General features: G+C 39.2%; 1 protein-coding gene across 1 annotated transcript; it reads left to right on the plus strand.

The window, feature by feature from the left end:
- Window positions 1-329: 329 nt before the first annotated feature.
- LOC143889682 (transmembrane emp24 domain-containing protein p24delta3-like) lies at window positions 330-18789 on the plus strand. Its single transcript, XM_077393977.1, has 4 exons — window positions 330-793; window positions 17752-17961; window positions 18371-18447; window positions 18534-18789. The coding sequence occupies exons 1-4, from the start codon at window positions 590-592 to the stop codon at window positions 18676-18678; spliced, it is 636 nt and encodes a 211-aa protein (XP_077250092.1). The 5' UTR covers window positions 330-589; the 3' UTR covers window positions 18679-18789.
- The last annotated feature ends 542 nt before the right edge of the window (window positions 18790-19331 follow it).

Here is a 19331-nt window from a genome sequence, read left to right on the forward strand (position 1 = left end):
TTGTCTTAGCCTTCTTGTAAGAAATTTAACCTGTGTACAATGTAAGCAGGGCCTACTATTTACAGGAGATTCCTGGTAAGTAGGATCCGAATAACGCTCTGAATCCTATCAGACCCATATAATGCTATGTTTGGTTGCTCAAATGTGGGAGATCATCCAAGTTTGAATGAATCATGACTGAGATATAAGTGGATCCGTCGACACCCCTACACATGCCAATTAGAAAAGAAAAGACAAGCTGAGTTTGTCCAATTATTAAAAGAAAAGACAAGCTGAGCTTGTAAAGACAACCTGAGTTTGTCCAATTATTAAAACATGGTTGTGCTCATACCATTTCCCTTTCATTAATTGATTGAATTAGAGGGCAAACAATCCAGTCAAAACAGTATGAAGACAGGTAAATGTCTTCCTGGGTTCTCAGATTCAGCACTGCCTCAAATCGAAACCGTATAAGTTATAACTCACAAGCAATGTAGGATCAAATCCAAAGAAACCCAGAAAAAAGAAGAAGAGAACTCTATTGTGCGCGATCTTTTGTTTCATTTATCTGTCTTCTCTTCTTCGTGGGCTTTCTCTATTGTGCGCGAGGATGTCTGAGGATATTATCTTGCGCACCCTGATTTTTGTTCTTTGTTTGATGGGTATTCCTTCATCTCAAGGCATATGGTTGAATCTTCCTTCGTCAGGAACCAAGTGTGTATCAGAAGAAATCCAAACAAACGTGGTTGTGTTGGCTGATTACACTGTTATCTCCCAAGATGTAGGCCAAGAGGTTCCCACAATTTCTGCCAAGGTACCCAAAAAAAAAAAATTCCTTAGACCCCACTTGGGCTTCTTATTAGATGGTATTTTGACTTGCTTTGTATGTTCTTAATCTGGGTTTTCTTGCCTGATTTAGTTTTTTTTCTTGTTTCTTTTGACTGAATATTTTGGGATTGGTTGATTGATCACTCGTGGGTTAGATTTTATTCGTGTTTATAACTTGGTTTTATATATTTACTTTTGTTAAGATAGAATTGGGAAAAGTTTTTTTGCAAAATTATGGTTTTAGGGATGCAGTTTAGAGAAGATGAGTTGCATGCTTTCCTGTTAAATTTGATGGGATTGAAATCATGGACTTGGCTTATGGCTGAGAAGTATATTTGATTAGTAAGAATAGGGAATTGGGGTGGGTATCACCTGGTCCAATTGGATTTATGATGAAATTGACAGTTGGGTTGAAATCTATTAATTTGAGGAGAATGATGATGTTCACTATGAAACAATCAATTACTCCAAAAGCTTAATGCTGTTAGAGTTGGTGCTATTTAATCATTTATACTTTTTTTTGAATGATGAAGAATTTCATCATTCACTAATAAGAAACTTGAGAATTCCTATTTCAGAAGTTACGACCACAAACGGGAAAAAAATTCTAAGGAATCAAAAAAATTGAAAAATTGGATCTATGTCCAACAGATCACAAACTGAAAGCACATGAGTGTGAAATGTGGATTGAGAAATCTGTATTGTCTGTGTCGAGAAATGCTTTCTGTTTCAATTCCCTAAAACTTCATCATGGCATACAGTTTGGTAGGTCATGCGCTTTCCTTTTTTTATCATTCTACTCAAGGATTCTGCAACAAGCACAAACAGAAAGGGGGAGAGAGGATTTCTTTGTCTCAATCCACGGGATGACTTAAAAAACCTTTTTCTTTTTCCTTGGGGTGGGAGCGGGTGGGGGGCGCATTAACTAGAATGGAGAACCATGCTGAAGAAATACATCCCATCATCCAGGATCGACACCTTGTTCCAAACCTAATTATCCCTAAGAAGTAATTTAAATAATCAAATTCTACTATGTCTTAAGCTTTTTCCATGTCCAACTTGCACACTATCCCTTTCCTTCCTAACATAGCATATAGTTCCACCACCTCATTCGCTATAAGGGCACTATCTAATATTTGACACCTGAGGACAAAAGCCGATTGATTGGTTGATGGTGAACTTTCTTAATCCTGTCTGCCAATACTTTTACTAACAGTTTATGGAGACATCCCACCAAGCTAATCCGCCTAAAGTCAGTAATTTTGATGGCACCTTTTATTTTGGGAATGGGAGATATAAAGATGACACCTGTGCTATTGTCCAACTCAGACCCCTCAAAGAACTCCTTAAAAAAAGGCACAAATGTCATCCTTTATTGTATCCCCACAACACTTAAAGATAGCTAAAGAGAATCCGTCCAACCCTAGAGCCCGATCCGTACTTAATGAAACAAACCTGCCCTGATTTCTTCTTCGCCAAAAGGCTTCTCTAGGGAGTTTCTATCATGCTCATCAATAGAATTGAAGGTGACCCCTTCCGGCCTTGAACGTTCTCCCCTTTATGACGAATGAAGCTCTTGATAGAAATTCACTATTTCCTTGATTATGGATTCCTTATCCTCATGTCTGGTACCATCCACCGGAATGGCTTTTAGCCGATTCCCTCTTCTTCTGGCGCTAGCAATACCATGTAAATAAGTTGTGCCCTTGTCACCCTCTTTAAGCCATTTGGTTATAGATCTTTGCCTCCAATGGATTTCCTCTAGAATTAAAGTACAATTATACTCCTCTTTTGTGGATCTCATCCTCTCCGCTTCCTTTTGATCAATCATACCCTCATCTTCCCTACAACAGATATCCTACATCTGAGATAAGAGGCTAGACTCTGATCGTCGCTTCCCTACTATTTTCCTTTGTCCATTCTTTAAGCTTGTATTTAACATGTTGTAGCTTCTTAAGAATTACTACATCGGCCGCATCCAAGGCAGAAGCGTCTTTCCGCCACACTTCTTGTCTTTCTTGCAATTTTGGGGATTTCAAGCGAGGCTAGCTCAATGCGAAAGTGAGGGGCGCCCCAAGACTTTAAGCGAGGATCAAGAACTATAGGGGAGTGTTCCGAAATCATCCTGGGTAATGGAAATTGATAGACATGAGGATTCCTATTGATCCTGTTAAAGTATAAAAGAATAAATAACACCTCCAACAGCTTAAGCTTTTGGAGTAACTGGTTGTTTCACATGGTATCAAAGCAAAGGTCCTGAGTTCAAACCTCCTTGATGTTAAAAATCCACATGCAATGGTCAACCCAAAAGTGGGGCCACATGTACCATGTGTAGGCCAGCCCAAAGAAAGAGGGGACACATGTGAGGGGGAGTGAAGAATAAATAATGCCTTCTCCAACAGCTTAAGCTTTTGGAGTAGCTGGTTGTTTCACATATCCATCCCAAACAAATAAGAAGCTTGTCAATTTGACTCATTCTTCGGTTTCTAGCCCATGTAAATTGTGCTCCACTTAGAGGGAGATCGATTACCTCATGCCTATTTATAAAATCAGAGAATGCATCCATGTCAGTCGTACTCCTGTTTCCAGAGTCCAGAACTCTCTTTTATGAATCTAGTGTCCTTCAAATAATTGACATAAACGATCAACTAGTAGCACGATCAACTTGCTAGTCAAGTGCATATGATGATTTGTGGTAAAGCCCTTTGTTCGATATCTGCAATTTGTTCACAATTAGAAACAAATAGACAAAAAACCTCGTTGATGTTAAAAATCCACATGCAATGGTCAACCCAAAAGTGGGGCCACATGTGCCATGTGTAGGCCAGCCCAAAGAAAGAGGGGACACACGTGAGGGGGAGTGACGAATAAATAATGCCTTCTCCAACAGCTTAAGCTTTTGGAGTAGCTGGATGTTTCACATATCCGTCCCAAACAAATAAGAAACTTGTCAATTTGACTCATTCTTCGGTTTCTAGCCCATGTAAATTGCGCTCCACTTAGAGGGAGATCGATTACCTCATGCCTATTTATAAAATCAGAGAATGCATCCATGTCAGGCGTACTCTCTTCTATGAATCTAGTGTCCTTAAAATAACTAACATAAACGATCAACTAGTAACACGATCAACTTGCTAGTCAAGTGCATATGATGATTTGTGGTAAAGCCCTTTGTTCGATCGATATCTACAATCTGTTCACAATTAGAAACAAATAGAGAAAGAACCTCACCACGCTCCACTTTCTCTTGAACAAAGTGATAATCTATCTCTATTTTTTTGAAAGTTATATATATATATATATATATATATATATATATATATATATATATATATATATAGTTTGTGAGCAGCTGAAACCATGGGGGGGCCACATTTTTTTTTGGCAGAGGGGGGAAATCCAAAGCATTCAATTGGAAGGCCCTTCCATGGATAGGGTGTGTACCAAAAATCAGCCCTATAGGATCATCCTAACCTTGCCATTTGTGGAGGGAAAAAATGGGCAGAAACATGGACACATAGTGTCTGTCCATTTTCCCCTCCACCTTTGATTTGGTTAGGACGATCCTATTGATCTGATTTTTGGTACACACCCTATCCATTGAAGGGCCTTCCAAATGAATGCTTTGGATCCCCCAAAAAACGTTACCCCCCCTCCCCAATGGTTTGTGAGCTCTGCTCAGATAAGCTTATCTGAGTAGCTGCTCGCAAACCATTTCCTTTCTATCTCTCTCTCTCTCTCTCTCTCTCTCTCTCTCTCTCACACACACACACACACACACACACACACACACATACATGTATGATGAAATGAAGTATGTGCAGCTGCACAAATAAGCTATCTGTGCATGGGATCCAAAGCATGGGGGGGGGCCAGAAATCAGCCCTAGGGCTGATTTTTGGTACACACCCTATGCATGGAAGGGCCTTCCAAATGAATGCTTTGGATACCCCAAAAAATGAACCAATAGGGCTGATTTTTATACCCATGCACAGATAGCTTTTCTGTGCAACTGCACATACTTCATTTCCTCTCTCTCTCTCTCTCTCTATATATATATATATATATATATATATATATATATATATATATATAGGAAAAGGATTGTACGCTTGAGTGTACCAACCTTATGGTACGCTCGAGTGCCCAATCACATGTGGGCCCACATTTTTAGGATGATCCAAAGCATTCATTTGAAAGGCCCTTATATAGATGGGGTGTGTACCAAAAATCAGCTCCATAGGATCACCCTAACCCATCCATTTGTTGAGGTCAAAATGGACAGACACTGTTTGTCCACAAATCTGCCCATTTTTGCCCTCCACTTTGGAGGGGTTAGGATGATTCAATGGAGCTTATTTTTGGTACACACCCTATCTATGATAGGGCCTTGAAAATGAATGCTTTGGATCACCACAAAAAAAGGTGGGACCCATGTGATTGGGCACTCGAGCATACCATAAGGTTGGTACGCTCAAGCTTACAATCCTTTTCCTCATATATATATATATATATATATATATATATATATATATATATATCTATATATATATATCCTATGGCCTCCTTGTATCAAGGCCATATACCCAATATGCATCTAAGTAGGATCTAGATAGCCTTCAACACTGACTTCTTTGTCCTAATGTGTCCCATAAATATTCCATGACCTAGTGTATCCTTGATGTATCTGATAACATGCGTACCTGCTTGCAGTTCTTCCTCTTCCCTTCGATCCTGAAGATGCTAACGAACCTGCTGCAATAAGTCAGAGGTTCTTTCACATTTTCAACTTCCTTCTCACTAATCTTCTTATTGTATATGGAGGATTGCTACCAAGCTTACTGTTCATCTTATGGAATCTACTGAGAAGATCAGTGGCATACTTCCTTTGTTTCGAGAACATACCTTGGTTCTCTCCATAGTTACTAGAAACTTCCTACATGGATGGGAAGCTCGCTTTGGAAGCTAAGTTCTTCTTGCTTCCCAAATTTAGGGGAAGCGCCCTTCCCAGACGCTTCCTACACGTTTCCTCCTAACTAAGAGTACTCTTCGTATTTAGATGATTGTTTCTTCCTACATTTTATCTTTACTTTCTTTAGAGCTTTTCGCTTTCTCTCTTTTCGAAACCTCTCGCTTCCCGCTTACGCTTCTCGCACTCGCTTCCTACTCTGGCAACTCTGGTTCTGTCAACTCGACACCAAGGAATGAATGTAGCTCCCGAAGTTCTATCTTATTAAAACTCCTTCTAAACTAATTTCCAGCATCCGAATCTCATTGTTATTGCTACCCGTGGTTATAATATCATCTGCGTAGACTAGAACTTGCACCATACTTGACTGTGTGTGATGAAGAGCAAGTTATTTGTCTTTCTCGTCTTAAACTTTCTTCTCCTTAGTGCTTGATGAAGTTTTTTAAACCAAGCACTGGGTGCCTGTTTCATCACACACATACACACAGCTTTCTTGAGCTTGCTCACAATGATATCTATTTGCGACTTCAAACTTTCTTCTTTTTAGTGCCAGCCAAAAGGGTTAGCTAATGCCAAAATAAATCTCACTACAGTTGTGCTGATGACTGTATTGAAAGTCTTGTCGTAATCCAATCTGTGCTACTAATTGTAGCACATTGCTACCAATCTTGCCTTGTACCTGTTTGTAGTTCAATTGCTACCAATCTTGCTTTGTACCTGTTTGTAGTCCAATCACCCTTCTTCCTTAGTTTATATACTCATTTGCATCCTACTACTTTTTATCTGTAGGCTTGACAACCATGTCCTATATATCATTTCTATAAAGGGCACTCATCTCCTCTCCATGGCTTCAACCTCCATTTTACTGGCTACAACTATGCGAAAGATGATGATTCACCTTGACCACTTGAGCAATAACAACCTATTTTTGTTTGTGATGGAGAGTACACAAATTCTCATATGGTGGCATAATGCCTCTGTCACTGCTGCCAGGGGCAGAGCTACATGTAGCATAAGGGGGGCAGCTGCCTCTGTTGAGCTGGGCCAAACTCCTTAATAGGCCCAACTCAATTGGGCCCAGCCCCCTTTAAAATTTGAAGCCTGCCCCCCTTATGTATAAATCCTGGCTCCGCCACTGACTGCCGCTATCAATAGTACAGGCGGACTATGTATCATTGGTGATGGGAGTAGATGGGATAAATACATATATCGACAATTTTATTGTCTCCTTAATTACATGTCTTGTGCGCTAAGAATCATAAAGGTGTGACTCATCGAAAGTGACATGGCGTGGAATTGGAATCTTATGGGAAGACAGAGTGTCACTGATATCTCTAATGCTCATCATTGTAGACAACAAAGATGCGAGCAATAACCTTCGGGAAAATCTTCTTACCTGTAGAGGCTTGAAGATGTATATAGCAAATACATTCCCACAGTCGAAGCATAGAGTAGTCAAGAAAGATCCCTGTAAGTGCTTGAAAGGGACATTACTGGATAGGAATGGAGGAGCTAGTTATGAAAAATCTCTCTAAGAGTTCATGCATTTTGCTTCCTTGTTAGGCATATTAGTACACCCCTTAGTACCCCTTTTGTTTTTGATAAATGAGATTTAAGACGATTTATTCCATTGTTAAACTCTTACCATAGTACTTTTCAACAATAACAACAGAAAAAATCTTTCCATATTAATCACATTGAAATTTCTTATAGTTGGATTTTTTGGAGAATTCACTGAAGTGGAGATAGAGGCACTTCGCAAAAGGGATTGAGATATTAGTTTCCATTTTAATGGCCATTTTATCCTGGAAAGCTGTGTTGCATGGATTCTTTGTCCCCCTATGCCGAATCCGTGTCGACACATCTCGACACACGAATCGGACATGGATTCACGTGGGACACACCTGGATTCTTGGCATAGCCGTGTCCCGAATGAATCCTACTTTTTTCGGGTGAATCCGATTCATCATTATCTCTTTTAAAATCCGAATCCTGTATATTTTCCCTTCAAACGTGTTTCCTTCTTAACTTTTTTATATGAAAGCACAACCCGTACTCTTTTAATAAAAACTCTAAGGCCTCAACCCTTCATATATATATATATGAGAATAGAGTTCCTAAGGGTGCCCTCATATAGCTTATATGAGGTGGCTCTCACAAAACATAAGGGGCCCACATTGTTAGGATGATCCGAAGCATTCATTTGAAAGGCCCCATCATAGATAGGGTGTGTACAAAAAATCAGCTCCATTGGATCATCCTAAACCCTCCAAAAGTGGGGGCAAAATGGGCAGATTTGTGGACAAAACGTGTCTATCCATTTTTGCCCTCACTTTTGGTGGGGTTAGGATGATCCAATGGAGCTGATTTTTTGTACACACCCTATCTATGATGGGGCCTTTCAAATGAATGCTTCGGATCATCCTAACAATGTGGGCCCCTTATGTTTTGTGAGAGCCACCTCATATAAGCTTATATGAGGGCACCCTTAGGAGCTCTATTCTCTCTCTCTCTCTCTCTCTATATATATATATATATATATATATATATATATATATATATATAGAGAGAGAGAGAGAGAGAGAGAGAGAGAGAGAGGAATGAGAGAGTGCGCTCGACCGCACCAAGCTTAGGTGCGGTCGAGGGCCAAAAACTCATGTGGGCCCACATTGTTAGGATGGCCCAAAGCATTCATTTGCAAGACCCCATCATAGATAGGGTGTGTACAAAAAATCAGCTCCATAGGATCATCCTAACCCATCCAAAAGTGGAGGGCAAAATGGACAGACACCGTTTGCTACAAATCTTCCCATTTTTGCCGTCCACTTTTGGAGGAGTTAGGATGATCCAATGGAGCTGATTTTTTGTACACACCCTATCTATGATAGGGCCTTGCAAATGAATGGTTTTGATCACTACAAAAAGTGTGGGAGCCATGTGTTTAGGCCCTTGACCGCACACTCTTATTCCTCATATATATCTAAAAATTTTATTTTTATTTTTTAAAAATTTATTTTATTTTAAATTACGGAATCCGAATCCTAATTTTTGGGGTTTGCTGAATCTGACACCTCGAATCCGTGTCGGATCCTGACACACGAATCCGAATCCATGCAACATAGCTGGAAAGTGATTCACTGAATGTAATAAGGTGGATGCAATCTAGGCAAGACTTCCCACGGAGGATGGCAAATTAAATATAAGGGGCCCTTGATCTCACCTCATATTTGCAGAAACCTTTCTATCATATTAAGAGGGAGATGGAGGCATACAGTAGCCAAAGAAGGGGTAGCCAGGGGACCTTCTTTTCCTTTTTGGATTGACAAGGGATCTTTGATCATTATTGATCTCTTCCTAATTGTCGAGCGACTTAATTCTTTTTTTGTTTTTCTTCATAGCTCCACTTTATGTTTTTTTGGTCCATCTAGCTGAACCTCTCTTAAATCGATCTTATTGTTCAAAAGAAATAAAAATACTCCGTTAGAATTTCCACCTGATCGAGACACATTTTCCTCATATTTTTCCATTGTATTTTCACTATAATGACTTGTGAATTATTGTAGATGAAAGACTAATAACATTTTAGCAAAATGGTTAATATCATCCTTGAATGGGTCCTCTTTACCAATTTATTCACCTGAAAATCTGATATAGCTGCTAATTCATTCTTCTTCATGCCCTCGCTAAACAAGCCCCGGGCCTCCTTGAGATCTCACATGAATAATTGAAAACAATTAGGACTATGAATAGAAATTGGTAGGTCAACTACAATTAGTAATCTTTCTTTTCTTTTCTTTTCTTTTTTAGGAAGATGACAAAGCTTATATAATAATGATTATATTTATATTAACTTTAAAAAAAAGAAGAAGCTAAGTTAGCAACTAAATCATTAACACTCATAGGGATGTGGGGGCAAAGGTGTTAAGACTATATGCTCACGCCCTAAAAGCTAGTCATGATGTAATGCATAAGATTAAATTAATGAATTTCATGACAACTAATGGTTACATTAAAGGAAAGTGTTGAGTGTTTTGTTACATTGACACATGTTTGGCCTTAGGTAGCATCGATGGAATATCATGCCCATGGATTCATAGATCCTAAGGGGCGGCGAGATATGATATTCCAGTTCTTTGTAGACCTAAAAGGTTCCTGGTTGGGGTTGAGACTGGACATCGCTTCCTTTACACAACTAGCATCAGACCTTGTCTCCATACACGCATTGGGGTGGCCAATCTCGATCACTGTGGTAGTGGAACCTAAGCAGGTAGAATGGGTGCAGTGAATGGTTCACGCACTGAACGAGATCATATTCTAGAATAGCCTTTGGACAAGAAACAAGGATAAGGCTATTCTACCCGGACAAGACCCTTTATATGTCCTTAGACATGAAGGGTCGTATTGGTCTTTGGGCCTGCTCTATGGCTTTGGTCTACCTAACGGCTGTTCTAGCTTGGGATCACTTGAGGGTGGTACTGACTCATAGGGTAAATCACGAGGTCAATAGGGATGCTTGACATGGAAGCCTCCGCCTTATATAGAAGAATGTGTCTTACAGTTCTAATCACAACACGTGCCTTTACATTAGCATGGCCAGATTTGATAAATTGTTTATCAAAAGGTGTATTTGTAGCTCTAGCTCAGCCTGAGCTCTAGCTCACGAACTGCGCCCCCTTTTGAAATATATATATATATATATATATATGAGAAAACGGTTTCTACACACAAGTGTAGATAAGTTATCTACACACTAGCTTAAAGTACAGTGAAGGGCATTATTTGGGTGATCCAAACCATTCATTTGATTGGCCCTCACATAGATAGGGTGTCCACAAAAAATCAGCTCGATAGGATCATCCCAACACTACGATTTGTGGACGTAAAATGGACGTGTATAAACCTTCACAAATCTGTCCATTTTTTGCCTCCACGGTTCGAAGGGTTAGGATGATCCTATGGAGCTGATTTATTGTGGACACTCTATCTATGTGAGGGCCAATCAAATGAATGGTTTGGATCATAGTTATCGGATTCACCATCCGCCCTCCGATCCGCGATCCGGGGTCGCACGATCCGAAACGTGGTTCACTAACGACCCGAATCGCCAAAAATGACGAACCGCGGCTACCCGCGGGAGAGAAAGAGAGAGATATGCATATAGACTAGAAGAGAGATGGAGAGAGCTACAAATTTTATATATTTTGGGTTGAATTGGAACTAGAGCTTTATTTTGAAAAAAATATGTAGGGCATACATGAGGTTTTTTTGTTTTTTTATTAAATGGATGTAGTATGGACTATGGAAGGATATTCATATATTCCAACGAGAACGTTCTTTTTGAAAAAATATGTATGACATACACGAGGTTTTTATATTTTGTGTATTAAATGTGTGTAGTGTGTACTATGGAATGACATTCATGTAAAAATATATGAAATTATATATATATATATATATATATATATATATACCCTCATCGTACCAGGTACCGGACTACCATCGTACCGCGTACTCCTTCCCGTACCGCGTTCCAGGTAACCTTGGTTTGGATCACCCAAACAATGTGGGCCTCCACTGTATTTTAAGCTAGTGTGTAGATAACTTATCTACACTTGTGTGTAGAAACCGTTTTCTCTCTCTCTCTCTCTCTATATATATATATATATATATATATATATATATAATGTTTTCAAAGGAATTTGCAAATGCATTTGTGAGCCCGGGTGTGTAGATTGAAAGGTAAACCTTTGTGCAGGTCAAGGGGCTAGCATATATGATATATATTATGTTTTCAAAGGAATTTGCAAATGCATTTCTGAGCCCAAGCGTGTAGATTGAAAGTATACCTCTGTGCGGCTCAAGGGGGTAGTAAATGTTCACCCCTCGTGGGGCCTAGTCCGGAAGGTGAGGATATGAAGGAAGGAGTCGTTCACATAGGATGTGATTAGGGGTATTCAGATGATCTGATGGTCTTCTTCAGGGTAACATCCTGGTGTTGTGATTAGGGGTATTCAGATGATCTGACGGTCTTCTGCATGGTAACATCTTGCTGTGGGCCACTTACCTAAATGCGACCGTAATAGGACTACAGAGCGTGGTTGCAGTGGGGCTCTATGATTCATGCAGGATCGACAGATCCCTACAACGATCCACTCATTACTCATATGACCCCTAAGGATTATTGGAGAATCTGGGTGACAGATTTTATAGATAAATTGGACTCTGAGAATCAGGCTTCTCCTAAGTACAGTCGATATGAAAGATTAAGTAAATAAATTCCCGTAGAATAGAAGGGAACTCTGATGATTGCATGGACGGATGGGATCGACTGTATGAGATTCAAGGAGGATTTACACCGTAAATGTGGTGTATGCACTTAGGTGTATATATCGTAGTAGTGGTGTATGGTGATTAACTAGTTAATTAGATTACTTAATTAATTCTCATTGGATGAAAAGTTTGAAACTCTCCTCTGGATAATTCTATATTAAAAAGGGCGGCCTAGTGCAAGAGGCTCCGCCATTGCGGGGTCTAGGGAGGGCTAGATGTACGCAGCCTACCCTTGGTTTGCAGAGAGGCTGTTTCCATGACTCGAACCCGTGACCATCAGGTCACAATGGAGCAACCTTATCGTTGTGCCAAGGCTCGCCCTTTAAAAGGGAGTTTTCCTTTAAAATGGTTTTAATTATTAAAAGGGATTTTTGAAAAAGGAAACAAAACTAGAGTTTGATGTTCAAAGCATGTTGGACGCCCAACCCTAGGTCTCCAACATCTATAAAAGTTGAATGGGAAGAGAGAGAAGGTTGGTTGTTGCTCTTGTAAGTTTTACACGTATCTCTCTTTTCTCTCTCAAGTTCTCTCTCTCTCTCTCTCTCTCGTGTTTCAAGATCTTCTTCCTCCATCACTTGAAGAAAAGTTCTTCATGAAATCCTCCATAGTCCAAGCGATCAAAGAGGGGCCATCATTCCGACTTCCGAGGCGTTCACTTCTTGAGAAGATTCGAAGCCAAGCAGGAAGTAAATCAAGTAGAGATTACCAGTTGGGTAATCGGGATGTTCATCTCTCTCTATTGTATTTACTTTTGATCACCAAGGAAAATCTAGATACCATGGATCCTGGATTTTGAACAAGGGACTGCAAATTTTTGTTTTATATTCAATCCGAGGCTTTTGCTGCGCTTTGGTCCCTTGTTCGATCGGGTATTAACTAACAAAAAATGTCCCTAATCCATCTGAGGTCTCAAAGCTCTTGATTTATCTAAGTTATCAACTAAATCATTAGCACTCCACGGGATGTGGGGAAAAGCAATCTTAGGCTCCCTTGTCATCTCTAAGATCTCATTAATATACCTTACTAGTCTCCATGGTCCACTACTATTTCCTCTTGCCAAGAAATTAAATTAGAGGAATCACCCTCTACCTCCATTCTTCTTTCCATTAGGCTAGTGAAGGTACGTAAACCATAGTGCAAAACTCTCACCATCGTCTCTGACAAGCAGCATCTGACTGATTGATCCAAAATAATGTAAAGGATATCACCATCCCTATCCCTAAATACTCCACCTAAGTCAGTTGAACCAGGGTTAGCAAGAGAGAAATCATCGACATTCAGCTTCATGGTATTAGGATGAGGAGGGAGTCGTCTGGTCGCGACTGTAGACATCATAATAGTTCCCCAATTCCTAAGAATCAGATTAGAAGTGCATCCCCAAAACTCTTTCATAGCTGTCGCCCAAGCGACTGCATCGTATTTAATCTTCCAAGCGATCCAGGTTACTGAAGAGCGGCCACATCACAACAAAAGGAACGAGCTCCCAAGTTACCAATCCATCCAATATGTCAACACTCTAGAAAATCCATAACCGACTTCAGAGTCACGCAGTAGAGTCCAAACTCCAGATCAATCATGTACCTAGTGCTAGATAGTGGATACCACTTACTTGTAAAGAATCAAATGATGATAGTTTCTTCCTCTTTCAAACACATAATGCCTTTGTCCGCCATCTGGAACATACGCTTCTTGAGCCTATTCGTCTTGTTGATTTTCTTGAGCATGACTGTTGAATATAAGGATTGGATTCTGGTGGGTCCATAGCCAATCGAAACTTTCTCCATTGAAAAGGTGTCAGCTTGGGAGGTATGATGTATCTATAGAAAGATTTGACTCAAAATGAACCCCTAGAGTTAGGGGCCTAGGCCTTATAATAGAAGAAAGAACGTGTTCTGTAATCCTGAGCCAAGACACCTGCTTCTACAAATCCCACCTTGAGTGGTAATAGGCATGATTTTTTCGAAGCGATGCAGAATTGTTTCATGCAATTCTTATTCTCCTGTCTTTGCATGTTTCATTTACTCAGAAAGAGGAAAAATGAGAAATTTTGACGAACAAGGACAAAGTGCATTTGCCGACTTGTAGTCCCCACCTACTTCTAATCTCAACCAATTGTGGAGAAAAAATAATGAACTCGCCTCTCCTGCTTCAGGCGATGAGTTACTGTAGGCAAAAGATGACTTGTTTAGATGAAACCCGACAACGGTCCCCAGGTAAGCTCTCTTTCATCTTTATCTTTGTCGTCTTCTTCTTCTTTCTCCGATGGATCGAAATAGTTATAAAATTTGTTCTACTAGTTCAAACTTGTTCAATGAATTGGTTCAAACTGGTCCTTCCCTTCTTTCTTTTTGTCTTATTTTGTGCGTATTCTTCTCCTTCATGGCGGTTCAAACTGGTTCGATTCATTTGAGTTTGAACTTTGAACTCCTCTTTCTTCTTCCTTCTCACGAGAGGGTTTTAGAGGGCTTCTTCAACACAGGAGAAAATTGGGGGTTTTTGAAAGAAAGCCAGGTTTATGAAAGAAAGCCCTATTTTCTTTTATGCTATACTTGATTCTGATAAATCGCATAAATCATACGATTCAATAAAAAATCACAAGTTTTTCACAAATTTGGGTTCAATCATGAGATTCAAATTGAAATCCATAAGGTTGATTTGAATTGTAAATCGTAAGATTTTGAAAACAATGATTCCCCCACTCTTGCATGACCCAGATTACTTATATACTTGACCCATAGAAGTTCAGTTTCAAAATGCCCGATTCGGGAGGGGACTACTGTGATGTAGGAATGTTGATCTTCTCTACCCTTGAGCATACCCCCTCCAATAATACCTCAAAGTAAAGCTAGAAACATACGTGAAGCAGGACTAGACTTGAGCCAAAGAACTGGTCAAGTAATAGGATTGTTTTTTGAATGGGTTGGTTTAATTTCATGCTTTGAAGTGGTGTGGGCAATTTTTGTGTGTCCGAAATCGGGTTTCCAGCATTTTTTGGGAGTTTTCGGGAACTTTGAAAGACCATAATTCCTTCGTTTGGACTCCAAATCGTGCACGATCAGATCCGTTGGACTCCTTGCGGTGAGGAGAATCCAATGATTGGGTTTTGAATGGGTTGGGTAAATGCCTCAACGACTCTGATAGTAGAGAAGGTAAGCACCTTGGTGCTTGACTTCGATGATAGAGAAGGCAGGAAAAAAAAAGAAATGGGAGAAGAGTGAGGAGAAGAGGTCTTCTCTTGCTTGAATCCTTGGTAATCTCTATTAGGGGATGAAAATAATCTTAAGTTCTTGATCTTCTTAGCTTTGATACCATGTCAAACTCTGCAAAACCAAAATAATAGAAAAGAAATGAAGCAACTAGGAAACTTGTGCACACGAAAATGAGGAATAAAGAGTTCCAATGTCACTCATGATTTGTCTTCTCCTTTAAATATAATCAACTTAAACTAATTTACAATTATCATACATAAGCTGAAGGGTATAACAAGTGGATAGAGAACCAATTAAAAAAATACAGGTGGATGGAAAGTCCTCCCATACAAAATATACACCATGTAATGGTGTATTTAAGTCACCTATATTTCACATGAAAATGTTCAAGACAGGATCTCTTTCTGTAATGGTAAGCAATATCACATGCATTTGATATTCATCAGGTAAGGCTTGGGAGGAATAGAGAAGGTTTTAGTAAAAAACAGGATCTGTTAAGTGGCATGCTGATCAAAGTGCTATGATTTGGTTTTTTTCAGAATAGTTTAGATACGTAATTTGGAAGAAGCTGAATTTTCTAAAAGTATCGTGTTGCGAGTAGGACTGATGAAGTCAACGAAGACAAGGTTTCTTATTATTGAGAAAGAATGTAAAGAGTTAATATTGGATTTAGGCAACTATTCTTTCGTCTGTGAAGTGAAGGATTGTTATGTTGTCGCTGGATTTATTCCCATTGAGACCAGTGAATTCTTTAAAAATAAATTCCAGCCCCCATTCAAAAATTAAATAAATAAATTCCAGCAGAGTTCATCAATACTGTCAAGGTGGCTCAGCCGCCTAACTAAGGGTGATGTGGATGACTTGTTCCTTTGACGGCCAGAAAATTGGAAGGACCAAGGTGTCTGGTGACTTCTTGTGAATTTGTGATTTAAAGACAAGGAACAGCAGGGAATACATGAAAAGAAAACAAAAAATAAATAAATTAAAAAGTAGACACAGGGTTTGATTTGAGAGTTAAGATTAGGGTCTGAAATGGATCAAGGTGAGGTTTTCGATCTCGGATCAAAGTTTGGGTCCAAGTGTGATGTGGTTGACTTGTTCCTTTGACGACCAGAAAATTGGAAGGACCAAGGTGTCTGGTGACTTACTGTGATTTAAACAGGAGGAGCAGAGAGGGGAATACACGAAAAAAAAACAAAAAATAAATAAATGATAAAGTAGATACGGGGTTTGATTTCAGAGTTAAGATTAGGGTCTGAAATGGATCAAGGTGAGGTTTTAAATCTCGGATCAAAGTTTGGGTCTAAGTTTATGCTTTGGGCCTATAGATGAAGAGAAAAAGAAAAGAAAAAGTCTCAGATCCAGGACTAGGTTTGATCAAAGGTTGGACAGTTTGGGCGGTGGTGGCTGGTAATGAAGAAACACCAGTAGAAATGTGATGGCTAGATAGAAGACAAGACTGTCCGGAGGCAGAAAAGGAGTGGAAGTCTTATTGATAAAAGATATGTTGATTTCTCAAAGATTCAAACCTATCGATTAACAGCTTGTGTATGAAAATTGCTAATTGTATCCTTTAAAAAAAAAACGTCAACATAAATTGACACAATTGCTTAAAAGATGATGCATTTTGCTTGCACAATCAAAGTGATAAGAGATCTGGAAACAGTGGGAGAAAGTTCACACTTCCACGGGAAGATTGTTTGCCCACATGAAAAAGCTACTATTCCACGGGATCATCATGTCTCATTAGCCCCAAAGCACCGCCTCTGCAGACTCTCTGGATAAACAATAACACAGTAGAGTCTGCATTACAGAAATAAATTCCTAACCTTCACATGGATATTCAACACAAATAGGCACGGCAAACTTCTAAGATTGATTTATGTGGGTCATGGTTTCTGGATTACACTTAACTAGTTGGCCCCACCTAAGCCAGACTTAATCAGAAATCCACATCACGTGGGGCACTTCCAATGCCAGCTGGCATCCAATTGCATTGGGTATTTAGGCAACTTGAGGAGGTAGCCTTCTGCTTATCCTTCTCCATAATTTTATGGAGAAGGAAGTGATAGTTAAACTTCTGAGTTTTTGATGCAGGCTATAAGTTGTTGACCTGTGTTTAAAAATCTACCATGCTATTCATTCGCAACAAGGTGATTTTAATTTACAAACCCTAGCTGATGATGGCTGAGGAATGGGTTTCCAGTGTCAGTTATCAAATTCTGACATGAAACCCTCGTCAAATCTTTATCAATTTGCATCAGCCCATTATTAGTACATTTTTTAATTATTAAAAAGTAAGAGACATTTATTTTTCTTCTGAAGTAGGATATTTTGAAGCCAGCAATCCTTTGTGTACTTTGCATGTTTGTTGGCCTTTTTTGTTGTTGTTGTTGATAATTCTTAATTAGCATTATCTGGTCTGTTCTTCTCCAGGTAACATCACCATTCGGAAACACACTTCATCACAAAGAAAACACAACGGCAGGTCAGTTTGCATTTACGACTAGTGAGGCTGGCAACTACCTTGCTTGTTTTTGGGTTGATAGCCACCATCAAGCCGGAGGAGCGAGTGTTAACATTGACTGGAAAATTGGAATTGCGGCAAGGGACTGGGATTCCGTTGCAAGAAAAGAAAAGATTGAGGTAAGACACTTCCAATACTCTTGTTTTAGTGTAACATTATACGTTTATCATGATTTTATCTCAGGCCATGTTTATTTTGGATTTGAGAACGGATTGTGAGTCCAAAACTGATTATTGGACTCAAATTTATGATTGTTTTACTGTACCATTATACGTTCATCATGATTTTATCTCAAATTTACGCTTGTTTTACTGTAACATTATACGTTCATCGTGGTTTTATCTTAGACCCTGTTTTTTTTTGGATTTTGAGAACCGATTGTGAGTCTAAAACTTATTATCGGACTCAAATTTATACGTAAATTTGAGTCCAATAATCACTCATAATCAGTTCACAAAATCCAAAGCAAACAGGGTCTTAATGTATTATATGTGTGTATGGATCTTTGATTGTGGTTTGGTAATTTAGGGTGTCGAGCTTGAGCTAAGGAAACTAGAAGGAGTTGTAGAGGCCATCCATGAGAATTTACTATATCTTAAGAACAGGTACTGTGTCATTTTTCTTCCAAGTTCTGAGCATACCTCTCATATATGCTATGTTAATTTTGATTACTTTTAATATATGAATACAGGGAAGCAGAGATGAGGAAAGTGAGTGAACTAACAAATGCTAGAGTTGCATGGTTCGGTATCATGTCCTTGGGTGTCTGCATAGTGGTTTCAGCTTTGCAGTTGTGGCACTTGAAGGGATTCTTTCAAAAGAAGAAGCTTATTTAAACAATCATTTTCATCTCCAATTATGTTAAATCTTTCAATGTTAGATTAAAACTTCAAAACCCAATATCTTCATGTATCAGAGGTTTTTTTTAAGGGGAGATTTTGATCACATGTTCATGTGGGTCTTGTATTGATGCATCTGTTTACAACCACAAAATGGCAGGTCCCATAAATTGTTTGGAAGATTATAAACGCTCTTCACTCAGATTGGGTTTTTTCGGGTATAACCAAATTAGAACTTCGATATCCTAACAGCAGAATCCATGGCTACCAGATTTGGTGTAAACCCACTCTACTTTGTGGGTTTCAAGGATGGAGTATGAACTGTGACTTCTCGCTTAATTTGTGTTTAATTGGGGTGATTCGTTGGTTGATCAACTTCAGAACTGATTGAACAGGATTATCTGGAGCATTATCTATTTAAGGGATGCTTATGAGAGAGGTGAACTTTCTTGCAAATGTCTGCCATTTTTTTCATCTTCTAGATGCTTACCATATTGAAGAAGAATACTGAATTATCTTTTTACGGGGTTGCAAGTAATAGTTAGGAAATAGTATGGCATGGCCTATCCATAGCAAGGCCTAAACAGAGGTTTTTTCAGTAGAGATTTTTGTTTCATGATTTTTAGCCACTGCACCTGTCCTACCCCTCT

Source organism: Tasmannia lanceolata, unplaced genomic scaffold, assembly GCF_043159265.1.
Source record: "Tasmannia lanceolata isolate RefF3 unplaced genomic scaffold, GAP_Taslan_0.1 ptg000013l, whole genome shotgun sequence".
NCBI lineage: Eukaryota > Viridiplantae > Streptophyta > Magnoliopsida > Canellales > Winteraceae > Tasmannia > Tasmannia lanceolata.

Coding starts and splice junctions, on each gene's coding strand:
- LOC143889682 (XM_077393977.1), top strand. CDS start 590: ATGTCTGAGGATATTATCTTGCGCACCCTGATTTTTGTTCTTTGTTTG. Junction 17,962..18,370: donor CAAGAAAAGAAAAGATTGAG/GTAAGACACTTC, acceptor TTGGTAATTTAG/GGTGTCGAGCTTGAGCTAAG. Junction 18,448..18,533: donor TTACTATATCTTAAGAACAG/GTACTGTGTCAT, acceptor ATATGAATACAG/GGAAGCAGAGATGAGGAAAG.